Genomic DNA, 25,441 nt, shown 5'->3' with positions numbered 1-25,441 from the left:
TGGAGCTTAATTTCATTTGGTTGATGAACACTTTCTGATGAAGGAGAACATGTTTGACAACAGGCCAGTTATTCCCGGCAGTTAAAAAAAAGTCTTTCTTAACCTGACCCGCACCCGACCTAAGCCTGCCCACACCTGGCTCCTCCCCTCTATAGGCCTGCACCGACCCGCCAATGATGTCACAAAAGGGGCAGGGCATGGCATCTATAAAAACAGAAGCTGGCAGTGTAAGGTCACGGGCTGGGAGAATAGGCAGAAGAGCTCAACCCAAACCCGCAAATGGAGTGCTGAGGTCGGCCCGAAACCACCGGCGGGTATCGGGCCAGCTCCCACATCACTCGTTGTTAACATTCCATTTTTTCAGTTGTTTTTAGATAGTTCACCAAAAAAAAAGATTTTTCCAATTGCTTCTATTTTCTATTTGTGGTCATTTTTCTAATATTGAAGTTTAAAGTTTCATTTTTCACCTTCTTATGTCTTTCTAAAGCAGCTCTGGGAGGGGGTTCACCAACTCTGTAAACTGTTCTTATCTTTGCACCTGCTGAGCAGAATCCCCAAGTTTCATTAAAGGCAGCTGTTATAATTGATACAACAGTTGCTAATATTTGACAGATCCTGCTGAGAAATGTATCAACTAATGTAGCAAATTGTAACAGTCCAGAATCTGCACCTAAATTACTGATCTGCCAGACTCAAACACCAGAGACAAGAACATTAAATTTCAATTTTGGAAAAATGATAAATAAGCAACTGAAAAAAGTCTTTATTTCGAGTGGACAATCTGAAAATAATTTACAAACGTGTTTGAGAGGTGAACAACTCCTTTAATCCATCAAGCAGCAGAACTGCTTATTACACGTTACATAGTACAGAGGAATAGGATGCTAAAAGCCACAGAAACGATTGGTCAATCCTCCAGAATATCAGTTTATTTAAGTATTCATAGTATGCAAGGCTTCACACTTAAGCAGCCTTGTATATGCAACAAAGTTGTCCAAATAGCTGCAAACTATAATCTGTTATATGAAAGCACATACCTTTGCAGAAATGTATGTGACAATGAAAATGTATTTAAGGTATGTGCACTCCTTTTCTCAAATACGTTACAGCCTCTATAAACTTCGTCAAATTAGCTGCACTACAAGTGAATGTATGTTTATATGTATGCTAGCTTGCTTGGTTTTCTGGTCACTTACTGGAAGATTTATTAATATGTCTTGTCCTGTTATTTCTTACTCTTGCATGCTCATTTTTCCTTTTTACTTCCTAGGGACCTATTGCACTGCGAATGGCTAAATTAGCAATTAACCAAGGCATAGAAGTAAGTTTTATTCCACTATTTTGATTCCAATAAGAGTTATTTTTTCTTCTATGCTCTTTCACTCTTACCCTTTTCTTTTCTACTTTACTCTGTTTATTTTTTTCATCTCTGCTGACCATTATCTTTTTCTCTCCCCTTTATTAACTGTTCCCCTTTCTTTTATCCTCTTTTGTCCTTTCCTTTCTGTTTTCTCTTTATTACCCTGAATTTGAGTGCTCCCTGTTTCTTGTCTTTCAAACCACCAAGTCTAATCTTTGGGGGTTTTTCTGCTCTACCATACCCTTGTATCCCATTCTAAATTCTTCTCTTTTCCTTCCTTTTGCTTTCGTTATTTATAGGGATGGGCGAATTTTTTTGACGCGCGTCTTTTTATTTTGACGCACAACTTTATGGGGCCAATTCACAAAGGGTCGAATATCGAGGGTTAATTAACCCTCGATATTCGACTGGGAATTAAAATCCTTCGACTTCGAATATCGAAGTCGAAGGATTTTAGCGCAAATAGTGCGATCGAACAATCGAAGGATTATTCCTTCGATCGAATGATTCGAAGGATTTTAATCCAACGATCGAAGGAATATCCTTCGATCAAAAAAAGTTAGGAAAGCCTATGGGGACCTTCCCCATAGGCTAACATTGAGTTCGGTAGCTTTTAGATTGCGAACTAGGGGACCGAAGTTTTTTCTTAAAGAGACAGTACTTCGACGGTCGAATGGTCGAACGATTTTTAGTTCGAATCCTTCGATTCGAAGTCGTAGTAGCCCATTCGATGGTCGAAGTAGCCCAAAAAACACTTCGAAATTCGAAGTTTTTTTACTTCGAATCCTTTACTCGAAGTTAGTGAATCGGCCCCTATATGTGCTAGTTTTAGACCTTTTACCCCTCTCTTTATATTTCTTTTTATTGTGTTTATTGGGAGCCTATAGAGCAAGTACATTACTAAAATGTATTTTGAAGATTTTTGAAATGATGATAATACCATAATATAACTGAGCAATGACTGTTTTCTACAGGTAGACTTGGCAACTGGTTTAGCAATAGAAGAAGCTTGCTATGCTCAGGTATGTACCCCATATTTTTTTAAATTACGTTTTTCGAGTTGTATTTTTTGGACAAACCTCACATTTTCGTGTTAAAAAAACCCCTGAATATTTGAGATTTATTATACTTCAACCCTGAAAATTGCATAAATCCGAAAATACGCCACCTAAATCCTGTCATTTGAAGAGGTGAACAGTCTGAAGGAGAGTTTTGTCCAAAAACTCGAATGATTTGAGCAATTCCATTTTTGTTTTGCCAAAAATTCAATCAATTCAAGGTTTCGGGTTGCGGGACTCGAACTCTGAGAATTGGGTTTTTCACATTCGAGTTTTTTCTTAAGTAAGATACCATTCGAGTTCATTCGAGGTAAAAAAAACGACCTTTGATAAATCAGCCCCTGAATGTTTTTATGTAGTACAACTGAGGGTATCAGTAATTTGTACCGGCAACCGGAATTCTATTGGTTGGACTTTGAAACTAGATGGGTTTGCATGCCCTCTTATATGATTCCGTCATTGTTTTGAAGAACCAAACAAACTGAACATCCCAATTTGGCCAACAGTTTCTTTTAAAGTAAGATCTAGACTAGCAAGCAGACCTTTTCATTTATGATTATCTTAATGTGAAAATGTCAGATCTTTACCTACTGCATTTGTCACTCTATGGTTCCTTGGACCTAGATAGTATAATTGTCACAAGATAAAATGGATATTGATAACTGAATTTATTTTAGCGAAGTAGCAATATACAAAACTAAGAAACAATGAATTTCCAGGTAAATTCTATTTTATTGTAGGCTATAAAAAACTTAGCTCACTGATACTATGGGATATATTTAACAGACTGCACAATGCAGATTTGATTACTTGCAGAGGCGTGCTTAATTGTTTTGTCTGTTGTTTGTTTATCTCTTGCATGGAAAGAATTATTGTTTTTTATCATGTAAAACCTCCTACACAAAAATCAGCAAATGGTGTTTATGCAAGTATTCTAAAATTAGTTTTCCTAAAGTATAGCACAATCATCTGAACATTCAATTCTATCCTCAAACCATATGCATTCCTGTTGTTTACAGATCTCAAATATGTGCATTTTTTTTAAAGTTAATGGCATTTCAGTTATTCTCCTCTGATTGTCATTTTGTCACTTGAGACTACCAGACATAGTGAGTTATTGACAGAACTGTTTGCGATATCAGTATGGTATTTACACATTTCTCTGCCTTTGTTATTTTACAACAGATGCTATAGACCTGGGGGGGGGGGAATATATATATATATATATATATATATATTCCCTTTAAGTCAACATTTTGTATGATATAGAATGGCTAATTTTAAGCAACTTTTCAACTGATCTTCATTATTTACTTTTTATAGTTTTTCAATTACTTGCCTTTTTCTGACACTTTCCAGCTTTCAATGGGGTCACTGAATAAAAAACAAATGCTTTGTAAGGCCACAAAATGTATAGTTATTGCTACTTTTTATTACTCATCTTTCTATTAAGACCCTCTCCTATTCATAGTCCAGTCTCTTATTCAAATCAATGCATGGTTGCTAGGACAATTTGGACCATAGCAACCACATTGTAGAAATTGCTGACTTTATAGCTGCAAAATAAGAACTCAAAAACCACAAATGTTAAGAAATGAAAACCAATTGCAATTGTCTCAAAATATCACACTCTACATCATACTAAGTTAAATCAAAGGTGAACAACCCCTTTAAACACTATGTAATATTAGACTAAGGGATCATGAGTAAACAGTGCCCACTCTTCTATGCACAGTGATTTAATTCAGACACATTGCTAGAATTTCAGTATCAAGTGCCAGTCCAGGTCATGCTACAGCATCTGTAGTTCTTTGGATGATCTTCTTGGTTGTTTTGGGACTTCCTTGATGAGTTTTCACTATACCGTTGGAGTAATTTTGCCAGGTTAGCAGTGTCTGCCATGGTAGGGCTCAGTATATAGCAAGGTTTCCATTTCAACAGGCTGGCTATAATCAAGTCTGGCTTAATTCGGTCTGCCAGATTTCTTTTATATGTTAAATTTGGTGAATTAGTTGACTATCAAAGGGGTGGTGCATTTTTGAGAAATTGGTGCTCTTTAAATAAATGCAGTAATAATGAAAATTCATGTTTTATACATTTTTGTTAAAGACCAGAAGACATTCTTTTCAAATATGCAATAAAAGGGGATGTCTTGGAATGGAGCAAAATATTTTTAAAGTCACTATATGTAGTTTAATTTGGCAAATGAACAAGGATGCAGACCCACTAACTGCTGGGATGCTTAGTTTGTAGAAGCCCGAGTGGGGCCCTGGCTAATTAGAATTGTAAATATACATTGGCAATGCGTTGACCACATTGGTAGGGTACAACAAGGCTCACTGGGGGCCATTTAACTGTGCTATAGCAAAATTGTACCCTTTAGTGCTAATTGTCCCAGCACTTTGGTCTGGATTAATGCTGTGTCTAACATCTGGTGAGGCAGGTGTTAATTACAGAGCTCCTTTGCACCCTGCATCTGCTGATGCTCCCTAACTTTTGTGTGAGCTTGACTCGCAAGTTAGGAGATAGGTAGGGGCCAGGATAGGGATGTGTGAATGCATTTCTCTCTGGAGTCAAGGACCACCTTGACTTTAGAGAAAAGAGGGAGTTTATGGGAGCAAATAGCTTTATTGTCAATGCATGTTTTGCTTCCAGACTCTGGGAAAGAAGCTGTACACATTATTCCATTTAGGGCTTTAGTTGCATTAATGACTCAGACTTTTTAAACAGCATTCTCTTTCTGTTGTTTTTTTTCCCCTTCCATTTAATTCTTGCTTCCAACAATCCCCAGACATTTATGAGTAAGGCTTTGGCTTGCAGTTAGCCTGCTGTCCTGAGATACTGTTACAAAAGTATAACCACCTTAATCAGCGTATATGTGAATGCGGTTGTTTCCTCGCCATGTATCTTTTTTTTTTTGCTGTGCTCTTAACAATCTTCTTTGCTTTTTCTGTGTTTAGATTATTCCTACAAAGGATAGAATTGAAGGTTTGCTAGCTTTTAAGGAAAAAAGGCCTCCTCGTTACAAGGGCGAGTAAGGGAATGCTCCAATTCCTTTGATATGAGTTATGAATAAATAAAAAACGCAAAACACAAACATGTTTTTGGGACCTTTTACCTACATGCTGCCTCAGTAAGTGGAATTTCACAACTATGGATATAAAAGTAAACAATGAAGATATTTGACCATTTGGAATGCGCCTGTACGTGTATCTGACATATGTATGAATTTAGATCATTCTCATACAGTATCAAGGTGCCTGTTGTGACATGCAAGGTCGCACTTTGACAAACCTGCTCTTTGCAACTTGAAATGTGACCAACTCACATCCATAAGCTTGGGATGCACATGAAAAGATTTGTGTGTGATGTTTTGTTGTTAGTTTGTTTATCTTTTTTTGCTTATATGTATTTTACAGAATGCGATGCACACTGAAATTAAAAGTCATGTTAAAAAAAGCCATAGAAAATAATTCTACAGTTTATTAACTAACCTTGTTCGCCAAATGGCCTAAATTATTGTCCGTAAATATATTAAATAACTTCAATAAAAAGTTTAGGAATGTGATGTCTTGTGTTTGTTTGGGAGTCCTGAAATTATTCTTGTTAATTTTGTTTATAAGATAAGCAAACGTAGCAACTCTCTGTGCAAGCTCTATAACCTACATCCAGATGAAAATCTACAGTATTTCACTTTTATGCAGACTTTTGCTGCAGGGTATGTAAAAACAATGAGTACAAAGGTTAGCAGTGTGTATAAATTAGTTAATTAGTTGTGTGTAGGTGCGACACATGAGCCCTGGAAGTAACACCACCTCAAGGCAGACATTCATCCCACAACTCCGTTGTATCCAGTCATTCAGCACTGTGCAAGAATAGAGAAGCGCTCTAGTGAATTTACAACCACAACTTTGCACCCATTTTAAACAAAATACACTAGAAGCCAGATTTTAAGTCAGCTTGCCTCAATGGGACTGTGACAAAACAAAGTAGATTCTGGGACAATGTAATATATGGGGATGTAAAATTGGGGGTCTGCTGTATTCTTAGTGGCTTCTTCTGAAATATTCTTAGTAGCTACTCTTTCGCTTACCTTTTCCACTAGAACCCATCCCCCATTACCAACGTTGGTCTCTTGCTCACCTCTCCCACACTCGCTCAGTGTTCCTCCCACAGGTTGTGTCCACCCCCTGTTGTCTACCCCCTAGTTCAGCTCCTGGGTAACACCCAGAAAACCAGAATGTGATTGGAAACAAGTGTTAATTGCAACCAATAAACGTGTACTACCTCTCTTGCTATTTTGTAAGGCATTGCAGCTAATTAAATGGCTGTACCAAACAATTTCACCAAATATAAATCTTCTTGCAATTTTTAATGTAATCAAAAAGAAGTAGAAGTTGATACAAACTAATTGTGTGCATTTTTATACCACAAACCACAATATGTTTTTTATATCCCTTGAGCAATCTGTAGCTGAAGGCTAATACTGTGCTATGAATGGCAGAAAATGAGACTATGGAATCCTGAAGAGGAGGAAATAGACATCTCATGGACAGATTGTGCTGAAGTTGGTTACTGCCAATGACAGAAGCAGGTTAAATGAGCAGTATACCCACTTCAAAGAATAGGGCTTGTACTGAACATACCTTTTTGCCTATTGTTTTATTCACAAAAAAATATATAATATTATAATCTAAACATGGAAAATGAGGAAACTGAAGCCCAACATCTGATTCACCCTGAACCCTGACCTCAGTCTCACATCACTAGTCCCGCATTTATGTCATTACTTAGTAGTAATGTGCGGGCTGAGTTTTCCCAGACCCGACCTCCCTCAATCCTCGCCGACTTCCCCCTTTCTTCAATAGACCCGCGCCGCCCCACCGATGACGTCACAAAAGAGGCGAGCAGACGCTTGTCTATTAAACAGGGAGTCTGAAGTCGGCAGTGACCCACAAATGGGGGAGCGAGGTCGGCCAGAACCCGCTGTTTTTTAAAAGTTGCAACCCTTAGGGGCAGATTTATTAAAATGTGAGATTAGAGCTTACTCAAGCAACACTCACTCATTTTCTATTCATTCCTATGGGATTTTTAGAAGTGTTTATCAAATGGTGACTTTTACCCATTAATAAATATGCTTCTAAGGGCAGAGACACATGGTCAGATTCGGGAGATTAGTCGCCCAGCGACAAATCTCCTCTTCTTCGGGGTGACTAATCTCCCCAAACTGCCTTCCCCTGCATGCCGGCTACCATGTAAATCGCCAGCGGGATGGCACTTGTATTGCTTTGTTTTCTGAAGTCGCCCAAGTTTCCTCGTGAGGGCGACTTTGGAAAACAAAGCACTCCAAGTGCCATCCCGCTGTCGATTTACATTCTAGCCGGTGTGAACGCAGTTCGGGAAGATTCGTCGTCCCGAAGAAGAGGAAATTTGTTGCTGGGCGACTAATCTTCCCGAATCTAACCATGTGTCTCTGCACTAAAAATGCCATAGTAATGAATAGAAAGTGAGTAAGTTTTAATGTGGTGAACTATAATCTTACATTTTGATAAATCTAAGTATCAGAGGGATGAGGGCTTCAGTAAAGATATTTGTATGTTTAATGTAAGCACCAATAATCCATCTACTGTACGGTAATGTGGAATATGCTGGTGCTTTATACATTCATGTTCATAATAATAGTAAAGGGAAAGAGCTGGCCAAGCAATAGCAGTACTAATTAAGTTTTCTGTTCATTACACAGCAGAAACGCATTTTATTGTGAAAGCTATTTTTGTTATATAGCTTTGCTTATGAACGGATGACTGAGAAACAATGTTCCAGGGTTTGTTCGAATAAGAAATATTTATTTATGATTGTTATGTTGCTTAATTTGTTGATTTGCAACTCTTATTTGGATTGTCTGTGTTGAGTGTGAAGGGTCCCATGCTTGATGTATCCAAAATGCTACACAGAGCATAACATGGCAGTGTTAGGAGGCCTTTGTAAGTAACCAACACTGGCATAATGAAATATTACATGCATTTTATATTGTTGGCATCGGCATGTCCATTGTTTACATTTTCCTCAAGTGATGATACTGCTTGATGAAAGCTAAATGCTAGCATCTCTGCAACATTCCTCCTTTATTATGGAATGCCATTACTGCTGCCATGGGTCTTCTTTATGAGCTGTGTTTAGTGTTAGTAGAATATAAATTGGCATCTGTTATTACAGTTCCTAAATTTATGAAATAATGTACAGTATTGGAACACATCAAATTAAAAAATAAGGATTGATATCAAAAAACATGCCTTTTCCCCTTAATTGACTCCTTAATTAGTGTAGCATTGGGAAAAGGTATAAGGGAGAATGTGTAGTATAGAAGATAGTATTGCAGCTTTCTGCCCTTTAGCACAATGAATTCATCAGTGAAATTGGGAAGAAGGAACCAGATTGGTTTCCAATCTTCTGCACAATTAAAAAAGTAATGTTATTAAATCTGCATATGATGAGAAGTATGTGAAGGCTTCAGAGTGCTAAATTTGCATAGTTCATGGGCCACTATACCTTTTCCTTTTTTTAATTTCCAGATGCCTTTATCAAAGGGAACTGTTTAATTGGATGTAAATTAATTTTTATTTTGTTTGATTTCTCTAAGCATCTGTGATGGTTATTGTCTTGCCTAAGCAGCTGTTTTCTCTCTGGTAGGCTGGTCTCAAGCTTACTAAGAGCTCTTACAGACAAGGGATTTTACCTGCGCTCCCCTGCGTTATGCTTTCTTTTTTTCAGCTGCAGGGGAGCGCAGGAGTAGACGCACTGAATTATTGTCAATGGGGTTGTACTCACACAGATGCATGTAAGCGCTGAATGCAGGTAAAATGTAACATGCTGCGTCCCAACTTGCGTTTGGCGCTTACATGCGTCTGGTGCTTACATAAGGATTAATTATATATTAGTTTGGATCAAGTACAAGTTGCTGTTTTATTATTACAGAGAAACAGGAATTTATTCAATTTTGAATGATTTAACTCTATGAGAGATGGCCATCCCATAATTCAGATCTTTCTGGATAATTGGTTTCTGAATAACGTATCCTACGCCTGTATTTCGTTTCTCTTTTAAACCACTACTTGCTCTGCACGTGCATAGGAATGTTGTACCTACTCTTGTGTTTGGGATCGAGAGGCCTACCGAGTTGAATCAGGTTTACATTAGACTGGCATTGCTTAGAATGTTCAGTTCATGTGAGGAGAGGTCTGTTGGATTCAATTACTATCCTGAAGTCTGGGCACAAAGTGCAAAAACTGATACAAAGCCCCCTGTCTGCACCTTGAGCTGGATCTTTTATCCTGTGCTAGAAGCAAAATGCAGCAAATGGTTTGGACGCAAAGGCATTCATGAATGACCCATATTTACTTGCCTATTTTGCGGAGGATTTTATATAGCAGTTGCTGGATACCTGGGATTGCAACAGATTAACTGTGCCCAGTATGATGTAGTGGTTAATGGTTTTTTATCATTTCTGTAGAGCAGGGATGATCGATCTAACACCTACTAACACCTGTTATCCAGAATCTTCAGACCTGGGGTTTTCAGGATAACGGATCTTTCCATAATTTGGATTTTCATACCTTAAGTCTATTGTAAAATCATGTAAACATTAACTTTACCCAATAGGCTGGTTTTGCTGCCAATAAAGATTAATTACTGTATATCTTAGTTTGGAACAAGTACAAGGTACTGTTTTATTATTACAGAGAAAAATAATATGAAAAAAATTTGATTATTTGGATAACATGGAGTTGATAGCTGACAGCCTTTCCATAATTCAGAGCTTTTTGGATAATGGGTATCGTTTAATGGATGACATACCTGTAGTTCATTTTGAGGTCCAAGATTTGGTCATGTGTTAGAACTAGCTGGTAAATTGTGTACAGTATTTAGTATAAAAATTATAATATGAATATGTGAATATTAGTGAAAAACACCCTAAATTACCTTTAGGGTGCCGGGTGCCCCCCCCCCCCATTGTGGGAAGTCTCTTTGTTGGTTCTACTTAGCTTTATGTGTCATTTTACAGTTAGGGCCTTTTCTTTAATCACTGTAACACTGCAGGGCCAGGATACCAACTGGCACTTCTTGGAACATTTTTCTCACTTCTCCAAAAGATACATTTCTTTTTTTATTTTTGGATCCAGCAGAATGACTGGAAGTAGCAACTTTTTTTTTTAATTTAGTTCTAACCAGAAACTTGTTAGTTCCAAGTAAAAGCAACATGAGAAATGATTTTTCTCTTCAGTCTTACTTCAGTAGTTTCTTTTTTGTCAACTGAAAATGTAAAAAATTGGAGCTGCAAGAAATTTTTTACAGAAACAAGTCCCCAAAAGTCCTGTAAAAACCTAAACTATCAAACTGATACACACTCTATGCTAAGCAATTAGTTGTATGTGTGTGAATATATATATATATATATATATATATATTATTTGTGGTGAGCCCCTTATAGTTCATAGAGGAGCAGTGACCAGCTCCATATTGTAGCTCCCACCCTTCCCAGCTATAGTCAGGTGATCCCACTGGTGTCTAATAAAAGGGCAGCCAAGTTTGGGAGTTTTACTTTGAAAGCAGCTAGTAAGTTGCAGGTAAAACTTAGTCCCTTTGTAAAATGTATAATTAAGCAATTGAATTCTTAATGAATCAGATGAAAGTTGAGTGTAGGACTGGCCAAATATTTTGCAATATATGGACAAACAATCCCTGTCTTATTTAAAGGGTAAGCCATTTTTAGTAGCTTAAGGCACAAAATTTTTCAATGTCCTTAATATATTGATAATGGGTTGAATGCAGAGGACCTCCTGTATTTGTCTATATGGTCACAGCCTCATTGCACCACCGCTTAATGTTTTTAAAAATTAGTGGTAAGCACAACTTTCCCTTGTTTGTTATAATATACAGTGTAGATATATAGTGAATAAAGTACCCCCTTTTGTAAAATATAAGAATATTATACGTTACCGAGGAGTTGCATGACCATTTAACATGAGGCTGAAGGCCAAGTATGTTCATACAGGTCATGAAACTCCGAGGTGACTTCTAATATCCTCATATTTCGCAACAGGGGTTACTTTATTTAGTATAGTATACAAGTTTCAGTGAGTCATGTGACAGAAATGACAACTGAGCTCCAATTATAACCGATGACATCACTAAGCATTGTTTGTCCTGGTGCTCGGCCATCATAAGGAACTCCATTCAGTCCCCGATCACAAAGAATAGTCCAAAAAGCAGAGGCGGCACACAGTTTAATAATTTGCTAAAAAAAAGTGTATTAAAAGAATCAATGCATTATGATGTGATTTCTTTTAATACACTTTTTTTCAGCAAATTATTAAACCGTGTGCCGCCTCTGCTTCTTGGACATTATATATACAACAGAGGGTACAATATTTTTATATTTTATATAATACAAACAATTCAGTAAGTCTTGTCATCACTAAGCACTGGTTTTCACTTGGGATGACCAAAAATTTTTGCTGGAAAAAAATTATTATGTGCTTCTTGTCTTCCACCTTAACAAAAGGGATCAGAGCGCTCCCCATCTCTCTAAGGAGCTGTCCAGACACCTTGTTTGGAAGATTTGGCAACATGGGTGCCTGTTGGAGAGGATCCATACATTTTTCTGCTGTAGTTTCACTCATCACTTATAAACCTAAAATAAACTTATGATATCACTTATCACCCTTTATATGGATGTCATTTACAGGATATTCATGGCTGTAATATATGTAAGTATATAGAGTGTAATTAGAATGTGAGGGAGAGGTGAGGCACTTGTGAGAGACATTAATAGCAGGACTAGGTAAAAGTGTATAGACACTGACTAGTTACACAGAGTTACAATACACTCTTTAATATTATGGCATGATACAAATCTAAGTTCTACCATAAAACACCTGTCCCATTAATATATTTGTGTAAAATCAGAATTGTCAAAAGAGAAGTGTGCACCAACCAGTAATGGACACTTATTTCATGTGACTGTGTGTTGTAGTAGGGCACAGAATAGAAGTGCAGTACAGAAGAGAAGGAGTCGGTAAGTAGTAGAACATACAGTAGCTGCTGTCAGAGATCAGGAAAGATTGGAGAGAAGAGGTGCAAGAGATAACTAGTGCCCCCAGGTAGTTCAATGTATCCTCTCCTTTTAAAGTTTGTCTTTTAATGTTCAACAGATTACCCTTCTGCCCAAGGCCCAAAAATACCTTGTACAAGCACAAGTTGAAGATGTTCAAATATACTGTGCAGCACCTTCTAAAAGCAATACCACTGATGCTGAACCCGTACTGGATAAGGATTGAAGAAAAGCCAACAGTTGAAATATAGAATGCAGTTTGGTTGTGTTTATTTATTGCTGGCAGGGGATTGCCCTTTCTCATGAATCAAACATAATAGCAGTCTCAACCAACATACTCCTCTCCCCTACCGTAAATTATGGGAGTGTCCAGTTTATGAAATTATGCTGTAGGATGAGAAATTATGCAAGTGATGGACGGTTAAAGGGAAAATAAACTTCTCTTTAGGCTTATGTAAAATGGGTGAATAGATATACAGTTGTGCTCATAAGTTTACAAGCCTCCAACTCCCGTAAATTCTTGGGCTGTCTTGCATGAACTGCACGTTTCAGGTCTCCCCAGAGTGGCTCAATGATATTGAGGTCAGGAGACTGAGATGGCCACTCCAGAACCTTCACTTTATTTTGCTGTAGCCAATGACAGGTCGACTTGACCTTGTGATTTGGACAGGTCTCCCTCTGGCATTTGCCATAACCCAAAGCTAGCCAGCCCGGGCCTGGTTTTGGATCATTGTCATGTTGGAATGTCCAAGTAAGTCCCATGCGCTGCTTCGGGGCTGATGAGTGCAAATTTTCCTCCAGTGTTTTTTGTATTTCACCTGAAGTTATTTGTGGGTTTTTCCATGCATCCCGAACATTTTTTTTTGCAGTTGTGGCTGAAATTTTAGTTGGTCTACCTGACCGTGGTTTGGTTTCAACAGAATCCCTAATTTTCCACTTCTTAATTAGAGTTTGAAGACTCCTGATTGGCATTCTCAATTCCTTTGATATTTTCTTATATCGCTTTCCTGTTTTATAGAGTTCAACTACCTTTTCCCGCAGATCCTTTGACAATTCTTTTGCTTTCCCCATGACTTAGAATCCAAAAAACATCAGTGGAGCACTGGATGAAAGATGTCAAGAGTCCAGAAAGTCATTGACCTTTTATACAAACCCACTAATTTCAAGCAAACACAGATGAAGATGGTTACATTTAATAGCCATTCTAACCCTTTTGTGTCAAGTTGTGCACATGTGTCAAGTTGTGTGCATGTTATCAGGCAAATCACCAGGGTATGTAAACTTTTGATCAGTTTGAAACTGGAGGCTTTTTGCCAGGAAGAATGGGCAACTTTACCATCTGAGAAGATAAAGAGCCTCATCCACAACTACCACAAAAGACTTCAAGCTGTCATTGATGTTAAAGGGGCAATACACGGTATTAAGAACTGGGGTATGTAAACTTTTGATCAGGGTCATTTGGGTAGTTTGTGTAGTGATTATGATTTAAAAAGAGTAAACACAGTTGTTTGACAATAAATGGCTTCAGCCAACCACTAATCATGAATAAAAGAAAAGTGTTTGTGTTATCATTCATATTCTCTGAAAAATGGTTAAGAAATCATAAATTCTGCCAGGGTATGTAAATTTATGATCACAACTGTAGATATACCTGGTTCCACAGACTATAAAGAGACCATTATACCAGACCCAGACTGGCAATCTGTGGGTTCTGGCAAACGCCAGAGGGGCTGCTGTAAATTTACAGAAAGTCACTATTTATTGGGCTGGTTGGGGGCTGCTTGGGCCTCTGTGTACTTGGAATACCAGGGCCTATTTTGAATCCCAGAACCTTTTACCACCCCCTTAAGCTTACAGTATAATGCAACCCACCTAGCTTCACTGTGAAGCTATGGATTCTGAAAATTGAAGTACCTCTGCTTTTCATAGCACTTGCTGCATGGAATAGACAGCAATTCCCAGAACCAATCACTTCACAATAGGGAAAGTGAGGTGAGGGAAGGGTTGTCTATGGGGAGTGGGAAACTGGTCACCATGGTCATACAGACTATCATGTATGATGTATGTAGACTAGCATAGTCTGTAGAATCAGGTATGTCTGTGAAAAAAATATATCTCTTTTTGGAAGTTCAGACAGTGAAAGTGCATCTTTTCTGAATGAGCTCAAGTGAAAATGGGGCTATATTTGCCATGTAACAGCTGATCCATTAAATGCTTTCTATGATCAGCAATCATGGCTTTTTTCAGCTGTACCACTGGAAAACTATGTGGAAAAAATGAAATGAGAAGAAAATATTCAGAAAAAATTCATAAAATTGTCAAATAAGCCTACTGGGCATAATTGAAATGTGTTTTTTTCATGCTCTGACTTTATGTAAGCCAGCGAGGAGCTGCCAGGGATGCTGTTTACTTACAGATGGCACTGGAGGTCATGTCAGACTGGTTTTGAATTCTCTACAGAGAGAGATTTTTTTCATGGCATCTATTATTGGATATGATAATTTTTCTCTCATCTTTGGTTTAAGCTTTCACACTATAAGGAGAATCAGAGTTCCTAGAAGCAATTATCATTTCATATGGCTTACAAAGACAAACTAACACTATACCCAACTGTATGATAGCCTGGACTGCATTTTCATTTGCCTGTTTGAAATACAGGAAATATTTATTCACATTGTCCCACAATCAATTAAAGCCTTCCACACAAAGCAAGTTACATGACATTTAATGCATACAGTGGGGAAATAAGTGCTAATTATGCAAGTCTCGGAAGCTTTTATGTATAAAAGGCACTACGTTTGCCCAGCAGTAGCCCTTAGCAACCAATAAGATGTTTGCTTTTAAACAGGTGACCAGGAAATATTCTCTGCTGATTGGTTGCTATGGGTAACTGCTCCTGGCCAAACTTAGTTTACATAACCACCTTGTGTTAGAACAAGTAATGTGTTGGGGCAGTAGGGAAGGGGAGATTTATGGACTAAGGAGAACCATGTGGACAACAGCAGAACTAAAATATGATTGTGGATGCTTGATAAAGAATGGTTAAAGAAGAGCAGGACAGCATGATGGGAAAGTTGTGCTCACCACTAATTTTTCAAACTTAGGCGGGGGGCAATGAGGTTGTGACCACAAAATACATATAGACAGATGTCTCTGCACTCAACTCATTATCAATATATTTACGATAGAGACATTTTATGCATACTGCTACTGAAAAATGCCTTACCCTTTAAACAAAACAGGGATTGTTTGTCCATATATTGCAATATATTTAAGCTGGCCAACTATGTCAAAGTCATCCCATATCTGGCCAGTCCTACACTCAATATATATAGAGAATGAAAGAGAGAATGAAAGAATATACAGAGCTCACGCCATTCGGCCAAAATTCACAGCCTGGGTGGCAGTATTAAAATAATAGAAATCGAAGGCAAATTGACGGCACACCACGGACATCTTTACAACAGGGTTTGCTTGAAAATCAGTAGAGGTTTATTTAGACCAACGTTTCAGTTCCTCACAGGAACTTTTTGTCTGATGAAAGTTCCTGTGAGGAACTGAAACGTTGGTCTAAATAAACCTCTATATATATCTATATATATATAGATATATATATATATCTATATATATCTATATCTATATATATATATATATATATATATTTGGAGTTGGGTAATGTTTCTTTTCTACATTTTCTTTGAGCTTAGTTGAAAAAAGGAAAGGCCTATCCGTTAACCTTTAGGATATGTGTTCTCAGATTGCTTCCATGTGAACCATTGTATTAGCCTGAAGCAGGGCACGCCTGTATGTGCCCCACAACTCACAAATAATCTTTTTCAGATGAATTTCTTTGTTAATTCTAGTTGTCTGTAACAAGACAAATTCTGTACAGTTTGTCTCACATACTTTTCTGCAGAAAAATCTCAGCTGCTAATTGCTGACAAATAGTATGGGGTCTTTCTGTAATTTGCAGCTTTAGGGCTCTTACACATGAGCGTTCTGACCTGCGCTCCCCTGCGTTCCGTTTTTTGGCGTTCAGCCGCAGGGGAGCGCAGGAATAGACGCAAGTCATTATTTGAAATGGGGCTGTACTCACTCAGGCGCGTGTAGGCGCCGAACGCAGGAAAAATGCAGCATGTTGCGTCTGAACCTGCGTTCGGCGCCTACACGCGCCTGAGTGAGTAGGAACGCTGGGGAGCGCAGGTCAGAACGCTCATGTGTAAGAGCCCTTATACCTTAAATTAACCCATCAATAAGGATTACTTATATATCAATTGGGATCAAATACAAGGTACTGTTTTTGTTATCACAGAGAAAAAGGAAATACATTTTAATATTTTTAATTATTCAATTAAAATAGAATCTATGAGAGACAACCTTCCCATCATTCAGAGCCTTCTGGATAACGGATTTCGAGAAAGTGGATCCTATACCTGTATTTGTCCGTTGCTATTCTCTGAATTGCTTTTTCTGACTGTTGAGACAATGAAGCAGACGTCAGCTAATTAACATATATTGTTCCTTGGCTGAAGGAGACGCTGCCTTCTGCTAGGTTCCATTCTTTCAGTAGAAGCAACAGTGCAAAGAATAGAAGTCAGATATAGTTTTCAATTGTAATTAAAAATCCATTGAGATTTTTTTAATTAACTCACAATACAGATTGTCTGCCCAACATGCAGCCTGTGTGTTTGCTCTGTGGCTCTCCCATACATGGTGTCAGCCTGCTGAGAGTCTTTTTTTAAACAGTTGTCTATTATAATGTTTTTTGTTGTTTGGGTTTGGCAAATATTGATTGCTGTGTTCTTTTTATGTACTGACATTTTCAGCAGATATCCCTAGATTTTGTTTAATTGAAGTTTATCCTGAACCGGTGATTTCATTTTCTCTCCGTCTGTGACTTATTGGCATTCACGGACTATTTAAATGATCCCACAGTGAAATATGTTAATCAAACAATGAACAGAAATGTTTGTCTCTTGGTTTGAACTTGCCATTTCCGTTTGTTTTATCTAACTGCAAAGGCATTAAACATATATATATATATATATATATATATATATATATATATATATATATATATATATATATATATATATATATAAATCATATATATATAAATATATTTATAAAGAGCCACTGAGGGTAAGCGACTCCTTGACACAAATTGACAAAGGTATAAATATGGAAAGTAATTAGGAATGCACTGAATCCAAGATTGAGTTCGGAATTCAGCCTTTTTCAATTTGGATTCGGTTCTCTTTTCCCCTTCATAGCCATAATTTGCATATGGAAATTAAGATTCAGAAATAACAGAACAGATGACAAAGATCTCAGAGTGAGTGCAAGGATGTTAGGGATCCCCCAGAAAACATTATGGCAGCTTCAGGTATCTGTGGATCTCTAGGGAATTACTATTTTTCTACATTTCTTATATACAGGGAGCTAGAAAGCAATTGAAGTATGGCTAGATACAGTTTCATTGAAGGGCAAACAAGTGGATTATCCCTAATGCATTAACAGGGTTCAGTGCAGTGACATAACTATAGAGAAAGCAGCCCCCCCATGGTTTTGTGTGAGTTTTCAGGGGACAATGGGGCCTGGACCACTGGGACTGTTTCCTCTATAGTTCCCCCTACTCAACAGGCCCGGACTGGCAATCTGTGGGTTCTGGCAAATGCCAGAGGGGCTGCTATAAGGTGCCATAGAAAGTCAGTATTTAGTGGGCTGGTGGGGGCTGATTGGGCCTCTGTGTACCTGAAATGCCAGGGCCTATTTTAATTCTCAGTCCGGACCTGCTACTCAACCTCACTCTTCTTTACCTTGGCGCAAGCAGACAGGGATCAGGGGACACAAGCAGACTGGTAAGGGCTGCTGTGCATGCCGGGCCCCTCTGGATTTTTTTGCAGTCATTCCCTGCGCATTTTTGTTACCCCATTGGTTCAATGGCCATCTGACTGAGGTTAGGTCAATTAATTATATAGCAGCCAATGCACATAAAGGGGTCTTACACCCAAATTCTATTTCGCCATAATGAAAGAAAATTACATTTAAATAACTTTAAAACATTGAACATTTATTATGAAAGTTACTACATTTCTCTCATTATGCAAAAACAGGCTTTGACTTGCGAGACCCTTTAAATCAACGCTTCACAATTACTCAACAATAATATGTTCTTTTTGAATCCCAAGGAGATCAATGTGGCTACTGGGGGGGATTCACTAATAAGCCAAGACTGCTATCTAAAGAATTATACTATATATATATTGTATACAGACCTATGAGGGTGCATTTACTTACCACGTGCAGTGAGCAAACTGCAATTTTGCAGTCCCCCCCCCAAAATGCATCATTTCCCCTATAACTTCAGTGTCATTGCAAACACAAACAGGTAATTCACTTGACATGTCATTCCGCATCACAATGGATCCAACTGTACATGCAAATCGATACAATTGAAGTTCGTCCGGCATCATCTCCAATGTTCACTGTGCAAGTGATGTCTGTGCCCAACTCTTTAGTCTATTGATGCTGGGCGTGAAGGGAACCCTGGAGTTACAGCCTGTTGAGGAGACTGTCCCTGCATCAATAGGCACAAAAGCACCCATTTCTTATCAGAAGCCAGGAAGGACTGAACCACGCAGAGTGCAACTATACATAAGTACAAGTAGCGCATTTTGACATGAGTACCTTTCATGCAACATGCAACTCACTTCAGAAAAGGGTGCAAGAAGCTCACTGCACTTGCAGACGTGCATGAGCCCTATGGTCTCAAAGGGCAGTACCCTTATAAGACGGGTGACTACAGTCTTAAGTCTGATTCTGTATTTGCAGGAATAGGTTGGATTTTGGGACATATAAAAGAACAGCTATAGGCTTCTTCTTTATATTGTCCTTATATCACCATAAAAAGAGGCTTATTTGAAGCTATTTTACACTTTTTTTTTTCATTAGCCGGTTTTCATGGTTTCCCATTCTGGAGTAATTTGAGCTTCAAATGATGCAATTATGAAAATCCTGCTGGGAGAATTCATGGGCCTGTGAATTATGGTTTTATTATTATCATCAGTTCTGGCTATTAAATAAAACACAAAATATAATTGCGCTTATTTTGCAGTGATAATGTGTATTTAATGATGAGCCAACTTGCCTTTGTGTAAATACTGTAAATTTATTTTAATTTCACATTTTATTTCACATAATTCATTATTCGGCCGGCAAGAGAAATTATACATTGTTTTCCACAGAAATACAGCTTTATCTTTCCCTTGCCTGTTGCCACTTCAGCAGTGTCTGAGCCCAGCAGATAGTAAATAATATTTTCTGCTTGGCTAATGTCCCTTGTGTTTCAGATGAAAATGTACATGTTTAAAAAATATATGTTTTTAACATAAGTCGCTGGGTAAGATTTTCTCTAAACAGCAAACAATATGGTACCTGTTACAGAGCAGTATAACCTTTTCCTATCTTCCTTGGATGCTTCTTATCCTGCCAGGGACCTACAGTACAATGAGTATTCTTTTAAGGGTGGGGTATGAGTGGAAATATCATTTATCGCAGAACCCTCGTTTTTTTTTTTTTTTTGAACAGGGTTGTCGAGCAAATGACTGTGTGCAGTTAGAGTGGAGATTTGAGGATTTACCCTCTTTTAGTCCTGACTTCTTTTTCATTCATTGTCCTGCTTACACCACACCACAGGCACTGCATCATAGATCATAGAGAGTTGTCATCCTGACTGTAAGGGACACCATCAGCCCTTTCTAAAAAAACAAACGCGATGTAAGGCTACAAATGTATTTTTACTTTTTATTACCAATCCTTCTATTCAGGCCCTCTCCTATTCATATTCCTGTCTCTTATTCAAATAATGCATGGTTGCTAGGGTAATTTGGACCCTAGTTACCAGATTGGTTAATATGCAAATTGAAGAGCTGCTGAATAAAAAGCTAAATAACTCACAAACCTTCAATAATAAAAAATGAAAACCAATTGCAAATTGTCTCAGAATATCACTCTCTACATCATACTAAAAGTTATCTCAAATGTGAACAACCCTTTTGAAGAATGATCATCATATCTAACAAATAACAGTCTGTATATTAATATGCAGATCTTAGAAATGAGTGATGTACTTTAATATTATCTGTCTATATACTGAACCATACTGAACCATTTGGCTTGAGTGTGTTTCAGCAGATGGAGAAAACAGCATGTCTGTCATCATTAGTCTGTTTGCTCTTTTTATATCCAGTAAAACAAAGTGACGTATAAGTGAATGACCACAAAGAACCTACTTTTGAATTTGTTTGTAAAAATGCAGAAATAAATAATTGCTGGTGCATTTCTGTTCCCACAGGCTGTCTAGTGTTTTTCAGGTTTAGGTAGAAAAAAAAAATATTCATTCTATGGAATTAAGGGCAAAATACAGACAATTCAGTGCCATATCTCAGCCCTAAAAGGACATTAAGGCGGTTATTTATTAAAGTCTGAATCCTTAAAACACAAGACATTTTTTTACTATAAAATTTTTAGTGGAAAAAATGTAAAAAATTTTTGGAGATTTTTGAATTTTATCTCCGACCTGCCGAGGTTCTATACAGTATAAGTCAATGGGAGAAGTCCCTATCCTATTCGGAAGTATCTGTGGCCTGTGTTGGAATTAGCCTGAAAATCCAACTTTTTCAGGCAAACATCCGAAAAATTTGGACTTTTTGAGAAAAAAATCAAAGTTTCAGGGTTTTTGCTCAATTTTATCAAGTTTTTCCTGGTCCAATTAAATTGTGCTTTTTTAATAATAAATAAGATCAAATTGCAGATTCTACTTTAATCGGACTTATTTGTAATAAAATAATCATATAAATTTGGATTTTAATAAATAAACCCCCTAATTTCTTACATTCAATAAAGAATGTCCATAAAGAATGTCCATAGTAAATATAAATTGCCTTGTTTTTATTTACTGCCCCTTTTGCAGGCATTTACTCAGCAAGAAAATTTAAAATTAAACACCTGCATTTTTTGACATGGTAAAAAGATACACAATAAGCCATTGTGCAAGAGGTAGTTGTACAAATTGATAGTTTTAGGGATGCTTGCCAATTCTTTCCCATAAGTAAGCTTGTTTAGCATGGAGCAATGCCAATAAATGTAATATTGGATTAAACTACTGAAAGCTAAAGAACAACAGGGTAAGGAAATGCTTTTCTTACTAATTCCCCCAATTGCTATCTTATCTAATTTCATGATATTTCTTGTTTTTTTGTTTTTAAAACATCATCATTTTCTCATTGGTTATGTAAAGTATGCCTCCAGGAGCCTTTGTTTTCCATCCTAACATTTTTGCGGAACTAGATGTGTTCAAACAAGTTAGTCATTGAAACTGTAACAAATAGTGATCCGATAAGAAATTCCACTTAACAGTACATATTCCTTTCTTAAGGCCCCCATACACTGGCCGATAAAAGCTGCAGAGAGACCGAGTCGGCAGCTTATTGGCCCGTGTGTGGGGCCATCCGACGGGCGTCCCCAATCGATATCTGGCCGAAAAGTCGGACGGATGTTGATTGGGCAGGGTAAAAAATATCGCATCCGCATATGTTTGTTGATGTAGTCCCGCGATCCAACTGCCAGTGTTGCCTATATTCGGCCCACGATCGGATCAGCCTGATATTGACCACCTCAATGTTGGCATATCAGGGAGAGATCTGCTCATTTGGCGACATCGCCAAACGATCGGGTCTCCCTGTGTATGGCCACCTTCTCAGATTTAATGGAGGAATGTGACTGAGTGGCTCATTTGCTGAGTTGCAATTAAGTTATCTGCTCATGAATAAGGATCATTGTTAGATAAAAAAAATATCTTATATATATAGCTGTCTGATAACTAGGATTGTGTTACTGTATACTGTAGGCTTTTGAAGTAAATTACAATATAGAACTTTTAAGGCTGAGTTTTGCCCAACTAGGGACTAGTAGCTATATCTGCTTTTACACCTACTTAAAGCTACAAAGGAGAGCTAAAACTTAACTAAAGAAGTAGGCTAGAAGTGTTGTACATAATGTATTGGGCTTCTGTACCAGCACAAGGCAACCACAGCTCTTTAGCAGTGAAGATCTGTGTCTCCAAATATGCCCCAGTAGCTCCCTATCTTTTTTTCTGCTGATTCACTGCATATTCTCTGTGCTGCTGTCACTTAGGAACCAATGCAGAATAAAGTGATAAAAATATACAAAAAAAATATATATATATATATATATATATCCTATGAATGGTGAGTGCCATTCTTCTTTGGAAGAAAAATTCTGTCCTTGGAGTGCCATCGCTGTGGCTACTATACATTTACTCTTTGGACTGGCACCCAGGTTATTTTTATTCTCATGGTTGTGCGACTCATTCGGTGGCTATATATATTATAAATGTCACACTATAAGGCTGATTAGTAAATAAATCGATTATTTGTACATTTTTGGTAGCTTAATTACCTTCAGAATTTAATAATCAGCCCTGTAGCATCAGGCCAACCTCATTTTCTGATTGATTATCTATTACAACTCCTAAGCTGTTCAAAGTACACTGAGCATGTGGGTGTCACAAAACAACAAAAATCCAAGATGGCAAAACTCACGTGACAGCTTTGAAGTCCTGGATCATTATTACTCTTCAAAAAACAAACCAGGCCAGGGTACTGCTTGCTAAACACCAAGCCAAAATCTTCCGCTGCTTCAGAGATTATTAGTGTGGATGGGCTCATGTGTCCTGTGTGTGTCTTGTGTATGAATTGCAGGGGCATCTGGGACATGAAAAGAAGATGGGGTGCATTTTTTTGAAGAAGAGGAACATCAGTGCATGGTACGCGACAAGAATCCCTGGGAGTTCTTTATAACATGGCACCCTTAGCTTTCCTTATCCTGTAAACTGCTGATGTGGCTGTGACAAATGCACAGATTTGTGTTTGATTTTGTGCCCATTTGTAAGGCAAGTCAGACTAATCCCTATCACAGAATACTATTGGAGAAAGAACTGTTGATGAAGACAACATCCACAGCTGATATCTGAAGTAGGACCGTGATGCATCGGGGGCAGGCCATGACGTGGTGGGAGCAGGACTGTGACATTGGGGACGGGGCTATGACATGGAGATCGGTGATTTGCCGATCGTCATTAAAGGGGTGGTTCACCTTTGAGGTAACTTTTAGTATGTAATAGAATGGCCAATCCCTAGCAACCTTGCAGTTGGTATTAACATTTAGATTTTATAGTTTTTGAGTCATTTGCCTTTTTCTTCTGACTCTTTCTAGCTTTCAAATGGGGGTCACCGATTCCATCTAAAAAGCAAATGCTCTGTAAGGCTACACATTTTTATTGATACTTTTTATTACTCAGATTTCTGTTCTCTCCTATTCAAATTCCAGTCTCTTATTGAAATCAATGCATGATCGCTAGGGTAATTTAGGCCCTAGCAACCAGATTGCTGAAATTGCAAAGAGCTGCTGAATAAAAAGCTAAATAACTCCAAAACCACAAATAAAGGCAAAAGGAGTAAGGTTTCTATAATGTGGAAAATTACATGAGAGGGAAGGTGGATGTAGGCCTGACAAAACAGGAATCTGGCAAAGAATATGGTTGAGAAAAATGTCCATAGCTACCAGTAATTAGAAGGTTGGTCCTTGGTTTCTGCAATGAGAAATTGTTGGAGCTATTGAACTAAGGAAAGGACTGATGAGAGGTTAAAAAAAAGACAATAATATGCATGCATATAAAATAGTAGGGATAGCATTGTTTACTAGGGATGCACCGAATCCACTATTTGGGAATCGGCCGAATCCTTGGTGAAAGATTCGGCCGAATACCGAACCGAATCCCAATCCCAATTTGCATATGCATATTAGGGGCGTGATTTCCCTACCCGCCCCGGTGCCTACTTCATGTTAACTCTGTATATGTATAAACAGCTGTTTAAAAAAACTAGAGTTTGATGGAATAAATGAATCAATTATCAAAGCATGCAACTTCTAAAGGAAAGGGCAAGGCGTTAACACCAGAAGCAGAGGTTCAGGGCTGTAAAAAAAACTCTTGCTTGGGTGGACCTGTTATAGGTGAAATTAACAAACATTAAACTGGTTTAGAATAGGCTGCAGTATAATTCAGTGTGTAGAAGAATGCACAGATTAGAGTCCTGCAGCGAGTCGGGTACCCGAGGGTTACCCGCAAAAACCTGCGGTACCCTGCGGGTTGCGGGTAGAATTTCCCGGTGCGGGTATAGCAATTTTTACTCTTTTATTCTGATCATGCCTACTTCCGATGATGTCACTTCCGGTTTACAACGACAGCACTTCCTGATGCACTTGATAGTCAGCGGGTTGCGGATAAGGTACTTGCAGGTCTGGTCGGGTAGCAGAACACCTTTATGCAACCATCACTTGCCTCCAAGCCTGGAATTGAAAAATAAGCAGCTGCTTTGAGGCCACTGGGAGCAACATCCAAGGGGTTGGTGAACACATGTTGCTCGCGAGCTGCTGGATACAGGGCAATTAAAAAAAGTTGTTCATCTGTTATGCCATACATGCATAAATATTACATTCTAGGTTATGTGATATTACCCACAGTATATGATGTTCTTTTTCATAGGAACTTTACTCTAATGCATTTAAGAAGGACTTGCCATTTTAGTTCTTACAAAATGCATCTTGTTATTCAGCCCAACTTCAAATTAACTAAGGGCTTTCCTTTGTAGGGGGCCGGTAAATTAGTCTCCCAGTATTATTTGGCAGGCAGACCCCTATTGTTATAGAGGCCTAACTGGCTCCTATAATACAGTTATGAGGAGGACCTGTTTCCTTATCCTGCTTAAAGGAGAAATCAACCCGTCACCCCCACCCCAGGTAGACCTCCCTCCTCCCCCCAGGTTGATT

At 38.1% G+C, this 25,441-nt stretch overlaps 1 protein-coding gene across 2 annotated transcripts in view; it reads left to right on the top strand.

The window, feature by feature from the left end:
• Nucleotides 1-14,023, top strand: part of LOC495229 (methylglutaconyl-CoA hydratase, mitochondrial) — a 133,187-nt gene extending 119,164 nt beyond the window's left edge. Inside the window, exons 8-10 of one of the 2 annotated variants that reach the window (XM_041564753.1) lie at nt 1,271-1,321; nt 2,335-2,382; nt 13,608-14,023. In XM_041564753.1, coding sequence (XP_041420687.1) covers nt 1,271-1,321; nt 2,335-2,382; nt 13,608-13,709 — 201 coding nt within the window. In that variant the 3' untranslated portion in view covers nt 13,710-14,023. Of the gene's footprint in view, nt 1-1,270; nt 1,322-2,334; nt 2,383-5,378; nt 5,987-13,607 lie in introns of those variants that run through there. The other variant, XM_018259303.2, reaches the window with a different exon arrangement.
• The last annotated feature ends 11,418 nt before the right edge of the window (nt 14,024-25,441 follow it).

This window comes from Xenopus laevis, chromosome 1L (genome assembly GCF_017654675.1).
Source record: "Xenopus laevis strain J_2021 chromosome 1L, Xenopus_laevis_v10.1, whole genome shotgun sequence".
Taxonomy (NCBI): Eukaryota; Metazoa; Chordata; class Amphibia; order Anura; family Pipidae; genus Xenopus; species Xenopus laevis.
Note: the sequence above shows the minus strand (reverse complement) of the source record. Positions and strands in the feature narration are given on the sequence as shown.